This window comes from Stigmatopora argus, chromosome 11, assembly GCF_051989625.1.
Source record: "Stigmatopora argus isolate UIUO_Sarg chromosome 11, RoL_Sarg_1.0, whole genome shotgun sequence".
Taxonomy (NCBI): Eukaryota; Metazoa; Chordata; class Actinopteri; order Syngnathiformes; family Syngnathidae; genus Stigmatopora; species Stigmatopora argus.
This window is the reverse complement of record NC_135397.1, coordinates 828,125-849,766: the sequence shown is the minus strand read 5'-3', so window position 1 is coordinate 849,766 and position 21,642 is coordinate 828,125. Positions and strand designations below refer to the sequence as shown.

General features: G+C 45.2%; 1 protein-coding gene across 1 annotated transcript in view; it reads right to left on the bottom strand.

Annotated features, from left to right (window-relative positions):
• The window catches only part of zmiz1a (zinc finger, MIZ-type containing 1a), a 94,115-nt gene that overhangs the window by 13,663 nt on the left and 58,810 nt on the right, over window positions 1-21,642 (bottom strand). Inside the window, exons 5-7 of the mRNA XM_077612686.1 lie at window positions 12,640-12,752; window positions 10,837-10,950; window positions 8,247-8,352 (exon numbers count right to left, since the gene is read on the bottom strand). Of these exons, the coding sequence (XP_077468812.1) occupies window positions 8,247-8,352; window positions 10,837-10,950; window positions 12,640-12,708 (289 nt within the window). The 5' untranslated portion in view covers window positions 12,709-12,752. The remainder of the gene's footprint in view (window positions 1-8,246; window positions 8,353-10,836; window positions 10,951-12,639; window positions 12,753-21,642) is intronic.

The following is a 21,642-nucleotide window of genomic DNA, read 5'->3' as shown; positions in this document are numbered from 1 at the left end:
TGTCTTTTATGACTTCCTCTCCCCCCCCTCCGTACTTATTTTTTTTTGGTTGCTAAACCCCCCCTCGCCTGCTCTGTGATCTGTCTGTTTCTCCCCGTCCGGCGTCTGCACAACGCACATCAATTATTCAGAGGCAGTCTCCCGGTTCCTCCCGGTTTATCCAATCGGAGCGGGGGACTCTGCGCTAATGGCCTCCCGCCGTACCCGACGCCGGCTCCGGAGCCCGGAGACGGCCGGGCCGGGGAGGTGGGGGGGGTATGGACCGGCGAGGAGGAGGCAAAGGACGGCGGCGGAAAGACGGTGACGGCGAATGGCAGCTCATCGGAGATGGCGAGGGAGATAAATTGCGGCGTTTCTCACCTTTGGGTCTCCAGGATGCTTCTGACAAAAAAAGCACCTGCGTAAATAAAGGCATCACGCGACAACCGCTTCCGACCCGGCAGAAAGGGGCGGAGCTGGCCGAGACGGACGGGCGTGTAAATGCCGGAGATTCCGATCTGGCTACGAAAGGCCTTCCTTCATCGCCACGCCATCTCGTGTCGAACGCGACACCTCGGAGATTAGTCAGAAAGGTCAAATGGAGGTCAAATTGGAGGTCAAATTGGAGGTCAAATGGAGGTCAAATTGGAGTTCCGCCACCTTTGCCCCGAACTTCAACCGGACGAGGCGATGACTCGGCGCTAGATGAATGAAAGGGAGGGGTTATGATGCTTAACCTGTCGACGCTCTTACGCCGTTGTTTTGTCGGTCACGCGACAGCCGGTTTCGCGGCGCGCAACAGTTGGAGAAGATATGGCACCTTGAATTTTTTTGGCGCCGCAGAGAAGACGGATGGTCTTAGAGGACAGATTTGTTGATATCACAAAGTTACAAAGGGGCCAATAAAATCTGTTTCTGTGACTTCAACGGAACCTTCCTGAACATCCGGTCAACAAAAGTCCAAACAAGCAAAGAACAAAAATAACAGGATTATCGGAATACGCAAAAATATTAGTTTACACTTGGAATATTACAAAAAATGAAGTCATACGTTGCAATATTCCTATTCCTGCATCCTCACCCTCTTGCTACTGTGGCAACGAAATTTCCCGAATACGGGATGAATAAAGTTATCCAATCCAATCCAATATTACGAGTGGAATGAATATTAAAGTCATATTACTACGAGCATCAAGTCGTCCATTGTATTTGTTTTTTGTTTCAATAGGGGTGACCCTACTTTTTCGTTTATCGTGGCTATCTCTGGTCTACATTAACCCCAAAATTCGAGGGATTGCTGTATCACATGATAAACATTATAAATCTGGCTTTTTTTGCTTATTTTTAGGTGAAAAGAAGGGGAAGTTATTTGCTTTAGCAGCTCAAGATACGAGGAAAATTTCCAGCAAATAATGATCTCTTGATACGAGAAAAATTTGGTCTCTCAAGACATGAGAGGCTGTTTATCATTGTCTATTTTGCCACATCTCTTTCGTGTATAACAGATATCTACAAGCACTGGGCGGAGCTTGCATTTTCCCATGTTTTTTGCATAATACAAAGTGATCAACAATGGATCCAAAGCAAACAGGTGGAATGAAGAGTTGTGCAAAGAATAGGCCAACGTTGACAATCAATAATAAGCGTGAAATAATTGAAAAATATGATTTCATTTCGTTATACGCAACGGTGTATGATGACAAAAAAGGCTTTTTGATTTGATATAAAGGCCTAGCATCCCTTAAGACTAGGCTCATTTCAAACAATTCCACAAAATGTAGCTTTTCATAAAGAGGAAGCCTTTCCACAATACTAGTGTCCTGCGAGTGCAATCAGTGGATTGGTGTCAGGTGCTTCTCTTGCCCAACCCCCGTCGCTTCAAGTTTGTCAGTCAGCTCAGTGGGTCGCTGCTAAAACGGCTTGAACGAAAAGCTGCTCCCTCCCTCCCCACCGACACCGACCCAACCCCCGTTGATTCAACTTTGTCAGCTATGTCTTTGCTGAATGACTTGGAGAACACAAAGCAGCCACTTCAACACTTTTTTTGGACCTATTTCAAACGTTTGACCATTGAAGAGCGAGCGAGCGCCTCGAAGAAATTGAAGCGTTGGACATATGAAGGATGACAAAGCATCCCATAAGACTAGGCATTTATTTAACAGGGCTGGGCAAAATTTAAAAAAAAAGGGCAAAAGTGAGTGCTTTGGTTTGAACCTGGACAGAGCAAAGCTTTCCACAATACTAGTGTCCTGCGAGTGCAATCAGTGAATTGGCGTCAGCTGCTTCTCTTGCCCAACCCCCACTGGTTCAAAGTTTGTCAGCTCAGTCGCTGCTGGATGACTTGAGCAAAAGCAAAAGCTGCTCGAGCACCTCCCCTCCCTCCCACAGCGGCCCAACCAACCCCCGTACGGCCATTCAACTTTTTCCACCTATGTATGTGCCTTTGTCACCTTTGCAAAGCCACCCCTGCCTGGTATAAACGGTCAAGAGCCAATTCAAGACCTTTTTTTGAACCTATTTCAAACGTGGGCCATCAAAGTGCAAACTTTTGACCATTTTCACCCATTTAAGAGTGCCCTGATGAATGATATTTCACCCATTTCGTTATATACGCAGCTGTGTATGATGACAATAAAGGCTTTTGATTTGACATAAAGGCGTAACATCCCATAAGACTAGGCTTTCATATCAAACAATTCCACAAAATGTAGCTTTTCATAAAGAGCAAGCCTTTCCACAATACTAGTGTCCTACAAGTGCAATCAGTGGATTGGCGTCAGGTGCTTCTCATAGCCCAACCCCCGTTGCTTCAAGTGACAATAAAGGCTTTTGATTTGATATAAAGGCATAGCATCCCATAAGACTCATTTCAAACTACTATATCTACACAAAACTATTTTGGGGCTAATATTAGAAGACTCAAGTCATATTAGGTAGGGGGGGAAAAAGGTCAGAAAATGACTAGTTCTCTGAACGCAGCATTACGTCTTAACATCAAAGTAAATATCCTGCTTGCACACTAAAAAAAAATAAACCAAAAAAATAAATAGACGACATGGTTAGAGCGCAATTTTCCTTGAAGAGGGTGTGCCAAAAGCCCCTGGGTATTACTGCCACTGGGGGGTGGCTTAGTACGGGTTGCCAGATCAGTCAACTCCCTGACAAAAGAGGGATTTAAATCATCTGCTCATCCGGTTCTGACGAGACCTTGCCTCGCCGGTGCCACGCGGCGCCTCTCGGACAGGTTCGCCGTCTCGGGCAAGGCAAAAGCAATTAGCTAGCCGACGACGCGGGAGCCGCGGAGCCGAGGGGGCCGGGGGGGCCGGCCGGAAGTGCGCTTGATGAGCATTTAGTCCGCAAACGCCACGGTCCACGTCGCAAGGTAGTTTGCCGTTGTTGCGGGAGGATGTCATCATCCGCGGAAAAGCTAGCGTCGGAGGAGGGAGGCGGCGGGACGCTCGGCTAAAAATAAAGCCCTTAGCCGTTAATAATTCAGCGCGCTGCTCTTAGCCTGGCTAGTAATTAACAATAAAAAAGTCTTGCAAAAAATAGAATGACTGGCCACACGGAAATCGAGAAATGCGTTCTTAAATGCCCACTCGAAATGTTTTTCTTTTTGAAATGATGCATTCCTTAAGTCACTTTAGAGTCCGGCAATCACCACAAGAGGGCGCTTTACAGAATTCCATGGCTTGGACACAATCCGGGGTGTTCAGATGACGGCCTGCCACCCCATTTTTATTGAAAACGACAAAAATCATTGAATACGCCCCGCACAACAAGCTTCAGTTCTATTGTACTTCTCAGCTTCAACTCTAGGTGGAGCTCGTCACTTAAACAGAAAAATCTGACAACACGTTGAAACAAATGTGTAAAAAAAAATGTGGACGTTATCAGTCCCTTTTGACAAAGCTTGTTTACTACGCGGAGCTAGCTAAAAAAAACGCAGCCCGGCGTATCGGATGCAATCGGCGAGCGTGTTTTCGCAAAGCGCTTCTCAGTAGTTGACGGCGACTTTGAGCGAGAGGCAAGCCGCAACCTGCTCCGGACTTAAATATTAAACGTGGCTTTCATTCCGAGAACAGCTGCCGTTAATCCCAGGCGTGTCGATTCATGTCCGAAGGACAAATAAATCCACAACGCCTCGCCCCCAAATTGTAATTGTAGTCGTCGTCAGGAGAGCTCAAGATAAAGCTCATAAAAATGAAAATAAAATTTTGAATGATTTAAAAATGTCATTCGTAATATATCCAGTGAAATTTATGGGTGACTTCCTGTCCATTGGCCGCTTTCATCTGATTTTTGGGTATTTCTTGTTTACTTCCTGTTGGTTTGGTCGCACTTTGGCCGCAAATTGATGGCGACAGTTTGACTAAAACAACCATTATGAATGCAGATATAAAAATGAAATTAAAATTTTAAATGACAACTGATTTAGAAATGTCCTTTGTAATATATTCGGTGACATTTATGGGTGACTTCCTGTCCATTGGCCGCTTTCATCTGATTTTGGGGCATTTCTTGTTTACTTCCTGTTGGTTTGGTCGCATTTTGGCCGCAAATTGATGGCGACATTTCGACTAAAACAACCATTATGAATGCAGATTTTTTTTTTTTTTAAATGGGTACAGCACTTGCAAGCACTTATAGTGCGCAAAATACGGCCTATCATTTTCTGACCAATGACAAACGTGAAATGAGATCACTCCCAGTTGAGGACATGTTTGCTAACTCACCGTTTAGGATTTACTGACGTCGTCATTTTACGGTCAAATAACAGATTTCTAAGCACGGGTGTATTATTGAGTCACTATTGGATGGATTGCTGACGTCCTTTGCGTGTGTGGGGGGGGGGGGTGTTGCCATGACCGCGGCGGAGGCCAACAGTAAGACCCCTTACGGATTACGACCCTAATCTTATTTGCTGCTCGAACTTCTCAACTAAATCTGTCGGGGTCGCGGGTATTCACCCGAACGACGGCGGAGCCACGACTCGTAACGATTCAACGGGTACGATCCGGACATCGCTAATATACAGATTGTTTTTCAGAGAACAAATAGCGTCGATTGGAGTCTGTCCGGAAACAAAACGAGAGCAGCAAGGGCGCTATGGTTAAAGATAACGATTAAAAGCGCTAATGCAATCCGACCTAGCGGCAGATAGCGAAAATCTGTTCAAGGGATTATGGCTTAGAACAATGAGCTAATCCCACAGACCACCAGACCGTCGGCGGCGAGTCTCTCTCTGCACTCCACTTGACGGCGGCGGATGTGTGGGTGGATTCGGGCACCTTTTATTTTTATTCACGGGAGTGTGAGCTGGAGAAGAGCAGTTTTTTGCTTTTCAAGAATCGACGCCGTTCTCTCGGTACTCTTAAACCAGTTTTTACGAAATTAAGAATACTTGAAGCATCCATCGGATCAGAAGTTAAAACATATGACTGCTAAATTATGCAGATTCCAGCTTAGTTTACAAAATCTTCCGTAACAAAGCTCCTCCTTGTACTGCAAGATTTTGTACCCGAAAATTCCAATAGATCAACTTTGGCTGGCTCTATAGGTGACTGTGTAGTTCCCTTCAAAAAGAGTGCTAAATTAGCCAAAAGCACCTCCATTGCTGGAACTTGATACCAATTAGCATACGTGAAATCCCGCCTCTTGGCCAATCATCTTTAAGCCTAGCTGCTAGAGCACATGTGTCAAAGTGGCAGCCCGGGGGCCAAATCTGGCCCGCCGAATCATTTTGTGTGGCCCAGGAAAGTCAATGATGAGTGCCGACTTTCTGTTTTAGGATCAAATTCAAATGAAGAGTATAGATGTATATTAAATTTCCTGATTTTTACCCATTTTAAATAAATAATTGTCATTTTTTTAATCCATTTTTTCTGTTTTTAGTTCAAAAATCATTTTGTAAAATCTAAAAAAATATTTTAAAAAAGCTAAAATAAACAGTTTTAGATCTATAAAAACGGAATATTCAGGGCTTTTAATCTAGTTCTTTTAATCCATTTATTAAAAATCTAAATATTATATCTAAAATGGTCCGGCCCAAGTGAAATCAAGTTGACGTTAATACGGCCCGCAAACCAACCCGAGTCTGACACCCCTGCTTTAAAACATTAAGGTCAATTAAAAAACAAAGTTAAATACAATAGAGTGCAGCATAAACTTAAATGCAACAAAACGGATGTAGAACCCGGTTTCTGAGACCCTTGCGCTAGACCAACAAAATTGCCAACACAGTGATGTCTAAAACTGTACTACTTGTGTTTGTGTGTAATATGTGTCATTGTTTATCTTCAAACTACACAAGGGACTCAAGATGGAAATTAGCCATCGGCTATAATTAACAACAATATAAATATGTTCATTAATATGTACTGTCCCGTCCGTACTCCAACTCAATGTGGTTATGAAGTCACCGGACGAAGAACCTGAACTCCCAAGTCTTGGTATCGCTGCACTTTGGAGTCTGGCCATTTTAATTGCGTTATCAACTTCCTGGTACACGCGAGACAACGCGACAGCGCCATTGATCTGGACTGCTTTCAGATGAGTTTACTTGGCACCAGACTACCCCCCTCCCCCTTCCACCGGCACCTCTCGGGTGTCACATTTGCACCCCCGTGCCGCCACGTCGGCTGGCCTGCGCTCCGACACGTGACTCTTTAAAGAAAACGGCCAAAGTCGGTCGGTTGGCCGTCAGTTTTAGGCGGTTCGAGCCCAAAGACGCCCAGAAGACGCTTACCGGGTCAAAGGCTGGATTCTACGAGAACGGCCGCGATGGGTTGCCCGCGATTGGCCAATCGACCTTTCGGGCGTCCCATAGTTAACCGGGATAGGCTCCGGCACCCCCCGAGGTTCCGAAAATGAACGAAGGCGACCCGCCTATTTAGCCGCCGTGAATCCTTCCTGAAAACATCACACCGTCGCCCCCTCCCGCTTCTTTCAGACGGAGTCTGCGGCGCCCCGACCGACAGAGCGCGAGCCACGCCCGCACAACAATGACATTACGGCAGAGCGAGAGAAACAAGACGATCGATACGGCGCACTGACGTCTGGCCGCCCACTTAAGCCGCTTTCCGCCGCAGCCAAGAAACGATTGGCGGGCGATACGCGGGAGGGAGGGAGGGAGGTTGCCACTCCGTGTTAAACTCCTTCACGCTAATTGAACATCAGAGATGGAAAAAAAACAATAAAGGACATCACTATGGCATCCGGAGCAGTTGTGAAAAGAAGCAACATATTTTAGACGTACAGTAATCCCTCGAATATCGCGGATTCACTACATCGCGTTTTTTTCTGGGGGATTTTTTTTTTTGAGTGAATTACATTTTTTTTGTAAGTTCATAAAAATGTGGAAATCCACGCTGAAACTCGCAAGCGGAAGCCACACCCCTGTCCTCCGCTTGCTACTAGAACTCAGCACTGAAGTAAAAAATATATATATTTTGTTTTTAAATAGGGGTGACCCTACTTTGCGGTTTTTCGTTGATCGCGGCCATGTTTGGTCTACGTCATGGGTAGGGAACCTATGGCTCGGGAGCCACATGTGGCTCTTTTGATGGTTGCATATGGCTCTGAGATAAAATATGGAAAGCGGTGGTGAGAGAGCCGAGTCCCGAATGCACCAATAGGAACGTCACGTCGGCACTGTGGCATTCACTTTTTTTTTTCATTAGAGTCTTCTGCATCTATTCTCTCATTGATACTCATTGATATTCATTGATTAGCAACAGGGTAAAATGTTGTCAAAAGAATTCAAAGACTTTGTGTACTTTAAAAGTGGTAAAATGACTAAAAAAAAGGCACATTTTCATGTAAAAAGCTCAAATAAACATTGCTTTAGATCTATAAAAAACGGAATATTCAGGGCTTTTAATCCAGTTCTTTTAATCCATTTATTAAAAAAAATCTAAATATTATATCTAATATATAATATAATATTATATCTATTGTAAAATCTAAAAATATATAAAAAAAGCTAAAATAAAAATTGTCTTAGATCTATTAAAAAAAAAACAGAAAATTCAGGGCTTTTAATCAATTTATTAAAAAAAATCTAAATATTATATCTAAAATGGTCCGGTCCACGTAAAATCAAGTTGACGTTAAAGCAGCCCGCGAACCAACCCGAGTCTGACAACCTTGCTTTAGTCCATAACAAGGTGTTATTTTCCATCCAAATTTGAGTATGAGTGCGTGCTTAACGATTCAAAAAAATAAACTCTCTGTGTTGTGTTTCCATTTAAAATGGCGGCTCTTACCGGCAGATTTGGGGGTGAATTTGTCCCTGTTGGCGGCACACACGGCTAGCAAGCGGTAGCCCAAGTCCAGGTCAAATCCTTGCTGGGCTGCCACGCGACTCACCACCTAGGTCAAAGGGCAACACATTCATTTTTCATCTTATTTAACTCAATTTATTATTATTACATTTAATAAACCCAAAGGCAGTTTCAATTTTGGATCATTTCCAAGCGATTTTGTGATTATTGCTGGCTTTCTTTAGTTGTTTTTTTGGTCCTTTCCAGATCCGGATCAGGCCTGCTAGCGGCCCACGAGTCGTACGTTTGACACCCGGTCGAACGGCACTCATTTTTCCGGGGGAAGAACTCCGAAAAAAATGTTTTAGGATGGGAGACGGGTCATCCGCGGTTCATCACCCTTTGTCCTTGAATCGACGAATGACGAGCTTGAACGCTTGAACGTAGGCGCTGCTGCTGTTGAGTGAAGGGAGTCAAGAAGACTCAGGGGGAGGATTTTTTTTCAACAGGAAACGCCTTGGCTTTTATCTGACACATGACAACGTTGCTCTGCTAGCTTTTTGACCTCCAAAACACACTTTGTTTCTCATGACAAGGTCGGCCAGAGTGCCATGTTTATTCTCATGTTAGGATTAGGCGCGTCTTCGGAAATCAGACCGCGTCACTTTTACGAGAATGTCAGTTAAATTCTTTTAAACCCATTTTTTAACCATAAAAAAGACCCCAGGACCAATCGCTTAATTGAGAAGATATGAATTCAGAAGAAAACTCGAAAATGGTGTGTTTAAATTGGATTCAATGATTGACATAATGCCGGATGATATGCCGATATTTACATTGCCAAAATGATGCTAAAATCATTTTATTTCCATCATTATTATCCCCATAAATATTAATCTAATAATACAATATCAATATATTTTGCCACAATGCACAGTTTGGCCATCAGAGGGCATCCGACTGATGGAATTCCATCCAACCAATCAATCGTCTCCAGATCTACTATCTATCTACACACAGGAGTTAGCCAAATGGCTCCCCCTGCCACCCAAACAGGAGTAGTGCATATAAGACAATTGGAAATAGCAACGTACAATATGCGAGCAGAACATAGACAAGATCGCCGTTCTATAAAAATGGCTCATAATGTGATATGTCCATATCGCACAGCACAAATCTACTGCGCTAGATTTGGAAAAATGCGATTTTAGTCAGGCCTTCTCGTTGAGATCTCCCGTCTTCGACCCATGTGACGACAAACCGAAGAGTATTTATCAAAAATCCAAGGGCGTAATTCTCCCGATAAGGAGCCGCGTGCTCTCCGAGTCTAATGAAGCAATTTGGGAGATAGACGGGGGCGCCACGCTGAGTGCTTGGCTGCATTGTGCGCCTCTTTATCACACTCTAAGAGGCTTTTATTGTGATTTACACATTAATGAGCCTTTATCTGTTTGCTCACGCTACCACTTGTGATAGCCACCGTGTTTCCGACCGTGTTTCCTGCCGTGTTTCCTCGCCGACCCTTTGCGTTTCAGCCAGTGCGCCTCTTTTGTCAGACGGAGCTAATGACTAGCGAGTGAGGTTAGGGCACGGGTGTCAAAGTGGCGGCCCGGGGGCCAAATCTGGCCCGCCGTTATCATTTTGTGCGGCCCGAGAACGTCAATCATGAGTGCCGACTTTCTGTTTTAGGATCAAATTAAAATGAAGAGTATAGATGTATATTACATTTCCTGATTCTCCCCCTTTTAAATCAATCATTGTCATTTTTTAATACATTTTTTCTGTGTTTTTAGTTCAAAAATCATTTTGTAAAATCTAAAAATATATATTTTTTAAAAGCTCAAATAAACATTGTTTTAGATCTATAAAAAACGGAATATTCAGGGCTTTTAATCCAGTTCTTTTAATCCATTTATTTAAAAAAAATCTCAATATTATATCTAAAATGGTCCGGCCCACGTGAAATCATCAATCAATCATTGTGATATTTTCAATCCAATTTTATTTCTTTTGTGTTTTTAGTTCAAAGCGCATTTTGTAAGATCTAAAAAATAAATAGATAGATATTTTCCCTTTTCCACTTTAATATTGAACATAATTAAAAAATAGATTTTGTTTTCATTTGAAATGAAAAACATGATTATTATTTTTTTCATTACTAAGAAAAAAAAGCTCAAATAAACATTGCTTTAGATCTATAAAAACGGACTATTTTGGGCTTTTGATCTAGTTCCTTTAATCCAATTAAAAAAAAAAATCTAAATATTATATCTAAAATGGTCCGGCCCACGTGAAATCAAGTTGACATTAATGCGGCCCGCGAACTAACCCGAGTTTGACACCCCTGGGTTAGGGCTTATCCTGGTCAGGGGTGCTGGAGCCTGTCCCGGCTGACTCCGGGCCAAAGGCGGACTACACCCCAGACCAGGTAGCATCAAACTTAGTTTGGTTCGTGGCTAGATCTCATTTAATTTTGGCCATGAAAATGTAGCTTGATGGCGCTAGGCTTCCTATCCATTTTGACTGGGAGGGAATAATGAACAAACATCATTTGTAAGGTGACATTTCAGGATGACTTCAAATGTTTGCTTACCGTAAGGCATCCCATGAGGCTTTGCTCGAAGGGTCGCTGGAAGGCCCGGGGATCTCCACACCAGTCCAGCAGCTCCGTGGCCGCAGATTGAAAGTTGGCCGGGTTCTGTAAGTGCTGTGCAAAAACGCAGAACCCTCAAAAACTATCCAATCCAATCCAAAACAAACCCCCCAAAAATCGCGAGCGAGTCTTATTTATAAAAATGCACAAAAGCATCGGGGAACAAAGAGTGTCGGCGGGGTCTCGCTTGGCGTCGAGGTCCTGAGTATCTGCGTGACCCCGTGAGGACCTGGACTGTGTGAAACCTCCGCTGGCTGGTCGCTCTGTTGCATTGTGGGAAGGGGATCGCACCCTGGGCCACAAAGACGCCAGTGTTCCTCCTTAATCCTCGGTCCCCGCCCCGACGGCACTGCCGAGTCTTCCCGTCGTATGTTTTGTGGAGTATGGAATGAATTCTTATGCTTTTTCTTAGTCATTTGGTTTCTTTAGTGTAGTCGCTAGAATAGAATTTTGCATGGCCTAGCGGAAATTTCCGTCCATGACACCTATGAGTTAGGGGCGCGTCATCTACCATGACACACGCCCATGTCTTTGTTCACATTTTCCCGCCTAAAGTTTGTGTCTATGTCACATGACCTTTGTCAATAAAACTGGCAGATCTGTTGGAGGCAGGCGGGGATTCAAACTGGTCAGGCTGGAGGATAGACGCATCTCCTGGCGCTGCTGGCTTTTCTGACTCCCTCCTTTAGCTGAAGCTCGATAAAACTCATCACGGCTGACTCTGTGTGCTTCCTCTAATTCGAAGTTATTGAATGTTTATGGATTAACTCCAACATGTTTTTTCTCTGAAAAGTAACTGAGGACAGCCTTCCGATTGGCCGCTGCAGAAAACAAACAAACTGGGTCCTGGCCGTCGCCCACGTGTCGTCTAATCTCTCATTCGGAGTCCGTCCGTCTTACTATAGATCGAAACAGTCTTTTTTCCCCTACCGTCTGAAGGCCGAGCCGGTTGGCGGGACACAATAAGAGGTTTTACAAAAGGGACTCCCTTTCTTCCCGGCTCAAGAGGTTAATAGCTCAGAAACGACACGGCGCCGCGGCGAGATCGAGCCCACTTGAAAGCGTTTATTATGCTCGTGCGGGCCATGGCGAGTTCCCGTGGGGAAGGTAGAAGCCTTGACCTTCCAAGGTAAAGCTTCAAGAAAGGCCGGCTTGCTTTGCACGCGGGACAAAAAGCCGGCACCCCTGGAACCATCTCGGCCAGCTCCCGGGGAAGTGACTCATCCTTCGGGATCGCCACGGATCTAGAACTGGTCTCCGGGACTTGGCGATCGATGTCTTTACCGCCTCATTGTTTGTCTTTTAGCCCGTGATCGACTATCGACGGGTCTGGAGGGGAAGTCAAGGTCTGTCGCCCTGGGTCGGCAGCGCTAGTCTCCGGTTCCAAATGACCGTGAAAAGGTGCAGATGAGGGAAGACGCTGCAGAACTCGGGTTTTCTCAAGCTGTCAGCCATCTTGCAGGGTGTTGGGTCATCACCATATCCTCAGAGAAAGAAAGTCAGCAGTCCACTCTGACTTGGAGCCCTCTAGCCTAGGCTAAAAATGCGATCGTTCATGGCTTGGTGTCGCATGCAAGGGCAGAATGAAAAAAGTAGACCCGCAACCTGCCACTCTTACTGAGCGTTAATTACGGGGGGAAGTAACCCTGGCTGACGTCTGACTACGCGGGTGTCGAGGTAGCGTAGAAAAGCACACAAAAGAGCAGCGTGCTAACGGAAAATTGGGTCCAAAGAAGGTCATACCTGTTTGATGCACTGCAGCCTGTCATTGGTCTGCTGGATGTGCCGGTCCATGGATGGTAGCGTGTTCATTTTGCCGATTCTACCGGGACGCCATTAATACTTGCTGGGTTGATCTGTAAGACAAAGACACCACGCAGTTCTGTTAGGATCAGTTGGCACTGTCAAACCACTTGGTTGGCTCAAAACAGTCACTGGCGGCCAATGTGTTGCCAGACGATACATTTGTAAATATAACGGAAATGCGCAATTGCGCAAGTGTGAGTCTTTCGCCTTTCCGGTCGTGGTACATTGAATTGGTACAGGGAAATAAAAAAACATGGCCGGTGACTAGAGGACATGCATTATAGAATTTGGATGGATTAGATTAGATTAGGTTAGGTTAGATTAGATAACTTTATTCATCCTGTGTTCGGGAAATTTCATTGTCACAGTAGCATGAGGGTGAGAATACAGACACAGAAAAGGACATTTTAGACATAAATAAAAAATAAATAAATATATAAATAAAAATTAACAAATTAAAATAAATCAATAAATATAAATAAATTGATAAATAAATATAAATAAATTGATAAATAAAAATAAATTAATAAATAAATAAATATTAATACATTGATAAATAAATATAAATACATTGATAAATAAATATAAATAAATTGATAAATATAAATACATTGATAAATAAATATAAATAAATTGATAAATATAAATAAATTGATAAATAAAAATAAATTAATAAATAAATAAATATTAATACATTGATAAATAAATATAAATACATTGATAAATAAATATAAATAAATTGATAAATATAAATAAATTGATAAATATAAATAAATTGATAAATAAATATAAATAAATTGATACATAAATGAATATAAATTTATTAATGAATAAATATATATATAAATAAGCGTGTTTCTGAAATATATATATATATATATATATATATATATATATATATATATATATATATATATATATATATATATATATATATATATATATATATATATATATATATATATATATATATATATATATATATATATATATATATATATATATATATATATATATAAGATGTCGACTTGAGGAATGGTAGTAAACTACACGAGGCGGTCACACACACTGAGAAATTAAGCTGTATATTAAAGAGAGTTAGTTCGCTTAGTAACATGGCGCCGATTGGCTACATAACAATCAGGCCCAAAAAGAATCCCTCTCAGTCAAGCCTAAAAGACGACGGCATCCCTCCGGCCGCCGCTCATTGGCTCTGACCGGCTCTGGAAAATGGGTTAAATCAGGATTAATAGCCACGGCGCCGCTTCACTCGAGAGACCTCCGTCGCCGACCAGTTCATCTCGCTTTACCGCGGATTCCTCCACACAAAAGGTGGCGGCCACAGGTGGCGGGCGGGGGCGGGGCGGGGCATCCGTGCCAGCGCCAACACAACGTGTTGTGGAAAAGCTGTTGGGTGGCGATAAAGCTCCCCCGCGGTGGCACGCCGCCGATGCTCAGCCAGCCAAATGTTCCCCATCTTGGCCAAATGATGCAAAGGCGTGCGCTCTGCCTCGCCGGCGTGTAAGCGTCAAACGTACTTTGATTGTGTGGAAAAAGGTAAGACTTCAAAAGCGCACTGGCAGAATAAGAGTGTGTTACTAATCCTGGAGCTTAACGGAGTAGAATTACCCACACTGCATTTAGAAAGTCTTAAACATGAAGGGGAATGTCGCTCGTTTCTCTTTCCCCCATGAAATCATCACAGCGGCTTCATTAGCCGTCGCCGTCGCACGACCGGGGCCAAACCACGACTCGAACTGGACTCTGGCGGCCTACTTCTGCCGTCTCGCAGTTCCACTGACATCCTGTAGATGTCTCCCTCCCTCTCTATCTCTCTTTCCGACCGTTTGGGCTTCATTCACAGCTCAAATTTGGAGAGCTAGTCCAGGGGAGGGCCACGTTAAGCCCTAACAAGCACTACAAATCCCAGACCGTCAGTTCTGCAAAGCGGCGGTGGGTCACGCTCCATAACACGGCCGGCCGTCTAGCCGACCTTGTGGCTGTTGATTAACCCTTCCACTTCTTTTTCACGTGTCGCAACGCGTACGGCAACGGGGGAAGACGAAAAAGGAGGCGATAGGGAAAGTCAACACACAAAAGGGGACAGTATCTTAGCATTGGATCCAGATGAAACCGCCTTGAATCACGTCACATCGGGATTGTTTCTATCGTTCTCAGTGTTGTCGTAGAAATGTTATTCGATGTGACCATAACTCACAAGTGACACCGACAAGTTTTGGGGAAAAAAAACATTTACATGAAACGCTGTCTTAGTTGTAAACGGTCAACTAACAGTTGTGGGTTCCAGTTCCCGCCCTGGCTCCCACTTGGCCCATCCACAAACGACGGTACACGGTCGATTGGTCGCCTGTCTTTTGGTCGCCGATCTTTTGGTCGCCGGTCTTTTGGTCGCCCAGAAGGTAAGTGATAATTACCATTTAAATGGTTGCTCAAATCCCCTAAATACAAATTGTGAATGACTATTTAGTCATACTTCATGCACTATTCATTATTAGGCTAAAGAAAAGCTCCAAATTTCCCGGACTTTTATTGTTTTTTGTTGGAGAACTTGTTGTTAAGACCCTGACTGAACTGACGTCGCTTCTTAAAGGGACAACGCATGTACATACAAACACTCAGATACACTCACACGTCGGCTCAGTGAAATTGGCCATTGTTGCCTTTTATTCATGCGTAGACCGTGTTGTTTTACCTTGTTTGGGCACCTGTCTTTTGGTCGTCGGTCTTTTGGTCGCTGGTCTTTTGGTCGCCCGTTGTCGCGGTCGGGGCGACCAAAGGACTGCAACCAAAAGACCGGCGACCAATCGACCACACAAGCAAACGACAGATACATGTGTCAGGAAATCCGCTGACGGCCATGTTGTAACCACGGAATTAAACGCCATCATTTCCAACACCTTTTCAAAAAAACCTGATCTTTTGGAGCAAATTCCGATCCTCCCCCCCAAAAAGTTTGAACCCCCCCGAAGCATAAAAGCCAACGGAATCCCCCCCGTTGTTTCAAAGACTCCATTTAGTCGCGGAACTCCCTTTTTTTCCCACGTTCTCCCGCATCGACGAGGCGCGGCTTTCCAACGTGCGCAGAAATAATGGTCCGTCGATGCGGTCCGTCAAGTGTAGAGGGCAGTGGTGAACAAGGAGGGCTCATTTAACGAGAAGAAGAAGCGTCAATGCGGCTTTGCGGCCGCCGTGGCGGGGGATCCGGCCGTCCTTCCCCGGCCTGTGCTGACGCGGCCACGTCTCTTTTTCTCTCCCTCTCGCCTCCCGCCGACGCTTTGTGCTTTTTCCTCCGCTATTCTATAGCCCTCAGACATCATTAGAGGCACCCAGCACGTTGCGCCTTCCATCATTTTCTTCCCCTTTTCAGAAAAGCCTCCCTCCTATCTCCACGCCCCCCTCGCCGTCCCCCCTTTCCCTCCCTCCCGGCTTCCCGGAGGCCCCCGTTGTAACAAGAGGTGGAATGGATTCATTTGCTCTAATGCGATCGGGGCTGCGGCGAGGCACGGCGCCCCGGCGACTGACACTTTTTCCCCGGGTACGCCAAGCGGTGGCGGTGGCGGCGGCGGCGACGGCGGGAGGCCCGTTGCAATTCGTGTGTTTTCAAACAGGCCAATCAACACCACTCACTTGCGGGGGCCTCCTGCCCTCTGCACCCCCCCACCACCGTCCCCCCCCCCCCACACACACGCCATTATACCGAGAGAAAAACACACTCCCTCTCATTGCTTTTATTATCGAGCTTACGTTCCAGACTATAAGTCGCACTTTTTTCATATGCCTCGTTTTTGGTTTCACTCTGACTACCATCAGCTTGTTACGTAGTGTTTTTGAGGCCATAGTTGTCCAATAAACTGCTCATATGTTACCTTAACAGGTGCTTATTTTGTCCGTTGTTCCCTTTTTTTTACTATTACTTTACTATTACTCTATGTTCCCTTTTTTTACTATTACTTTACTATTACTCTATTTGTTCTTTATTTTCAAGGAATGAAAAAAGCATTCCCACAAAAATGCGACTTTCACTCCCATGCGTCGTCCCATTTCTTGTGCGACTTATACTCAGGTGCACCCCCCAAAAAATACGGTACTCCATTTTCCTTTCACTTAAACAACGAGCTGTCATGATGGGCAAAATATTGAATTCAAGGGCAAGAGAGAAGAGGGTGCAGGTAGGATGGAAGAGCTATCAGTGCTTATCGTGCTGCAACGGGAGTATCGGGACTGTTGCATTATATGCTGTTACTGTTGATCAGGTGATAGGACACCTAAAGAAGAACAAGGCGAAGAAGGCTACCAGTCTAGATCCAGACTACTGATTCTACATATTTTCAACCTCAGTCTCAGTCTGCAGAAGGTCCCCACCTTGTGATAGACTTTGAACTAGGTCTACAATGTCTTTTCCTGTGTCTGTGTGTTCTTGCTACTGCAACAAAGTGAATTTCCCGAGCACGGGATGACTAAAAATCCATCTCATCTAATCTAATCTTAAAGATTTCATCGGCTCTTTCACGATTGCTCTCAAAATGGAACCGTTCTCGCTTTCCAGAAGACAAACGGACATTCCGTCAGCTAAAAAAAATAACATTCTCTTGTAAGCAGAACGCCGTATGCTCACCAACATAGACGCAAAGCATCCGGCATGGTTTCCCTCTCCCCGAAAACTAAACGCCACACGATAGCTTAGTGGAATGAAGACGGACGGACAGTCTCCAGACCAAATCAAATAATGAAGAGACCACCCTGGGCGGAGGTCTGCCCTCTATTGAGTGTCACTCTGGTTTAGTCCGCCGTGAGAGCCCTTTCTAATCCTCGCTCTCTTAGCCGAGCGGCTAGCGGTCACATGGCTCCCTCGGGCCTTGGCGCAAGCGTGTCACCGCCACCGCCGCCGCCACCGCCACCACCGCCGGCCTCCATAGAAATGTGCAATGCAGCTGTTTGTTTATCTTGCCTTTTAAAAGGGACAAGCGGCGTCGCAGCGGGCGGCCGTCCGTCAACGCTTGACACGCCGGCCCCTTCTATAAATACGTGGAGCTCTGTGGGGAGCGGGACTCGGGGTGCTTGAGCCTCTCCCGGCTGACTGCGAGCCAAAAGGTGGACTAGTCCCTAAACTGGTCGCCACTCCGTCGTAGCGGGCAACAATCGCTCCGCCAATGGACCACTACGACATCAGGTGGCTGCAAAAAGTTCATTTCCAGTCCCATTTCTCCTCCCAAGGCTTGCGGGGGGTGATGGAGCCCACCCCAGGCAACTATTGGGACACCCTGAATGGATTAGCAGCCAATCACAGGACACAAGGAGACAATAAATCATAGCTAGGGACAATTTAGAGCACAGGTGTCAAAGTGGTGGCCTGGGGGCCAAACCTGGTCCGCCGCATCATTTTGTGCGGCCCGAGAAAGTCAATCATGAGTGGCCAATTTCTGTTTTATGATCAAATTAAAATGAAGTTTATAGATGTATAGGGAATATTTCCTGTTTTTCCCCTTTTCAAATCAATAATTGCACTTTTTAATCCAAAATTTAGTTTTTTTTTCATTGTGTTGTTTTTAGTTGAAAAGGCTTTTTTTTTTTTTAAATCTGTTTTAGATCTATAACAAACTGAATATTTAGGGCTTCTGATCCAGTTATTTTAATCCAATTTAAAAAAAAATAAAAAAAATCTAAATATGATAACTGTAAATGAACAGATTTTTAAAAATGCAATATTTACTATTTTTCCTTTTTAAATTAAAAACAACAAGTTAAAACATGATATATTTAATACTTGCCCTCTTTTAGATTAGATTAGATTAACCTTTATCCCATATTCGGAAAATTCAGTTTGTACCAGTAGCAAGCACAGACACAGGAAAAGACAATGTAGACCTAGATAAAACTGGAACCACACACAGGAGGCTGACGTTGAATTTTCTGATGATTTTTTTTAAAATACATTTTAAAAAACCATTACAAGAGAATATTTGCTATTAAGAGGCTCAAATAGAAGATTTGCACTCATTTTAATGTCCAAAAATGATCTCTCCATGATCGGAAAAGATGTCAATTCATTACTCGATTCATTTTGGCAGCCATGTTGGAAGACATAACGGCCCTCCGGATGAAAGCGAAAATACGTGACAAAAAACGAGTTTGACACCCCTGATTTCGAGTTTCCATTTAGCCTAGCAAGCGTCTGTCCAATCCATTCTAACTTGATACGTTGTAGCAGAGTGAGGTTATGGACATATTTGTAAAGACAAACAAAGGCACTTATCCCATTCCTGACAATTATAATTAGCAGCTGGAGAGCATTGAGCATCCCGCCCGCTACGCGTGCTTTCCCACAAGTCGCCAAACGCCGGATTGCTATTGCTCCATATGTGAAACCAAGCGTGTGTTTGTGTTTGTGTGTGTTTGCATGTGGCCAGCATGCATATCTGTTATCATCACACTAGGTCATAGCGGGGAGGAGATGAGAAGAGCCCGTGACGGACAGCGCAGACTGCCACGCGTGTGGAAAACCAAGCGTATGGCCGCTTAGCGCACGTACGTACGCACGCACGTACATACGTACGTACGTACGCGCACGCGCTCACACGTACGTGACTGCCCAACGGGGAAACCGACAAATTCCGCGTCCTTGGGTTGCCGACCTAAATGCAATTAAACGACATCCGGCGGGGTGAGTGAGCGCGACGCCGCCTCGTCTCCGCGTCCGTCCGTCTCCGCGCCGGCGTGAAAAAAAAACACGGCGACGGAGGGCGGGGGCCGAGCGTCGGACTTGACAAAGAGCGAGTGTGCTTCAATGTGTTCACTAAGCCATGAAATGGTATTGGTGGCGTGGCGGGAAGGGGGAGGGGCAGAAATAGATCCGGAACGTGCACTTACGGAGGTTGAAAATGAGGACGCTAACGATGTTTTGCTTTCGGACGTCACGAGAGCGAGGAGAAGGAACGAACGGCTTGACGGATGATCTGGTGGAATGTTCAAGCCGTGACATTCATCCGGTCAGAGTGCCGGAGCCTATCCCGGCCGACTTTGGGCGAAAGGTGGACGACGTCCTAGACTGGTCGCCCGTCTGTGGCGGGACGCACTTGGTAGAGACAGATAAAAATATGCTCTTACAATCGACAATGGCCGCCCCAAAGTCAGGCATGCGAAGTGATACACTCAAATAAACCCAAATGCTCGTGACCGGATGATTCGCCTAAAGACGTTTCGCCGACGGACGTTTGACAGACGGACAGGTCTCCGAATGGACGTTCCGCCGAATTCTAGTATTTGTATTTAATCATTAAACGCTGTTTTCGGCTCGATTTGACCGAATTTGAGAGCATTTTGAGCCGTTTGGCGAAAGGACGTATATAGACGTTTTTTTGCCTCCATCGCGACATTTTACCGAGGAATTCACTTCCCTGGGCTCGGTTCTAATGTCCAAAGAGCTCCAGTATTTGTATTTAATCATTAAACGCTGTTTTAGGATGGATTTGACCCGATTGCTGTCATTTTACGGCTCGGTTCTGCTACATCTGCCCGCCCAAGAGTGCTTATTCCCGGGCTGCCATTGACGGTAGACTAATGAATTGAGAGTGATGAGCGGCAAAGGGAAATGAATCATTGATTTTTACTATCATTTGGACAACGCCGGCGGCAGGCCAGATTAAAAATCCTAACGGGCCGTATATGGCCCGCGGGCCGAGGTTGAAAAACTTGTACACACACAATCCGGGGGCGGGGCGAGCGCGCGAATCCCGTTTCGGCGAAACCTCCGTTCGGCGGAACGTCCATTCGGCGACCTGTCCGTCGGCGAAACGTCTTTAGGCGTATCATCCGAGTACCCCCCCAAATGCTACCAAAAAATCCCGAACTATTCCAACCCGCTAATGTCTACAAGCTCAAAGGTAGCGCCCCCCAGAGGAGGCCGAAAAAGAGTGGTCCGCGACGGCCGGCGGCGGCTAGAAAGCTCCTAAACAAATGCTATTTTCAATCCTCTGACATGGTGAAAGTGTTTAATAAGCTTGAAGGCGGCGAGACCTTCCCGCGTGGGCGGAAAGGGGGGCGCGGGGGGCGGCGAGGGGGGGCCCCGATGCTCTCATTCATCTTACTGCGTGTTTGTTCAGCGCGGCGTGTCAGCACGAGGGCACGGGTAGCAAAGAACACAAAAACGTTAGCTGGCTGTGAAAATGAAACCGTCTAATGGCGCGCACGCCGCGTGGCGCAGGGAGGGAGCGTGTTTGCTTGTGATCCCACCATTTGTTACGGAAATACGCAGCCAAAACATCCCCCGGTGAACGTGGATTCCGAACACCGCCACGATGTGAGGCTCCACAAAGAAGAGCGCGGGACGGAACAGACGACAAGAATGCCGTTTTAAATGCTTTCTATTTGTTTCTACTGGTTCAAGACTGACGACGTCTACCGAAATTGTGGCTTTTATTCATTCTGGCGAATGCAGTCGATGCCTTTCTTGGTTGCATTTCCACTTACAGTGGTACCTCGACATATGAGCACCTCTACATACGAGCAGCTTGAGATATGAGTAAAATTTCCAGCAAATAATGATCTCTAGATACAAGAAAAATTTGGAGATGCGAGAAAGCCAGGTGGCAAAGACATGATAGGTTGTTTATCATTGTATCATCATCTTTTTTGCCGCATCTCTTTCGTGTATAACAGATATCTACGAGCTCTATTAAGACATTTAGCATCACGAAATACCCTCAAACGATATCTGTTCCCAAATCTAGCCTGCGTCGGAGGTACCGCACGTCAGAAGAGATAATAAATAGATGGCAAAAATGCACTCCCGACATATTCCGTGTGGCGCTAAGCCAGGCGGCGCAGATAGGAGGGGAAATGACTACGGGGAAGGGGCATCCAAAGGTCGTCCCCGGGTCATTTCTTCTGCTCTTCTCCCACGGCAGACACACAAAGAGCAGG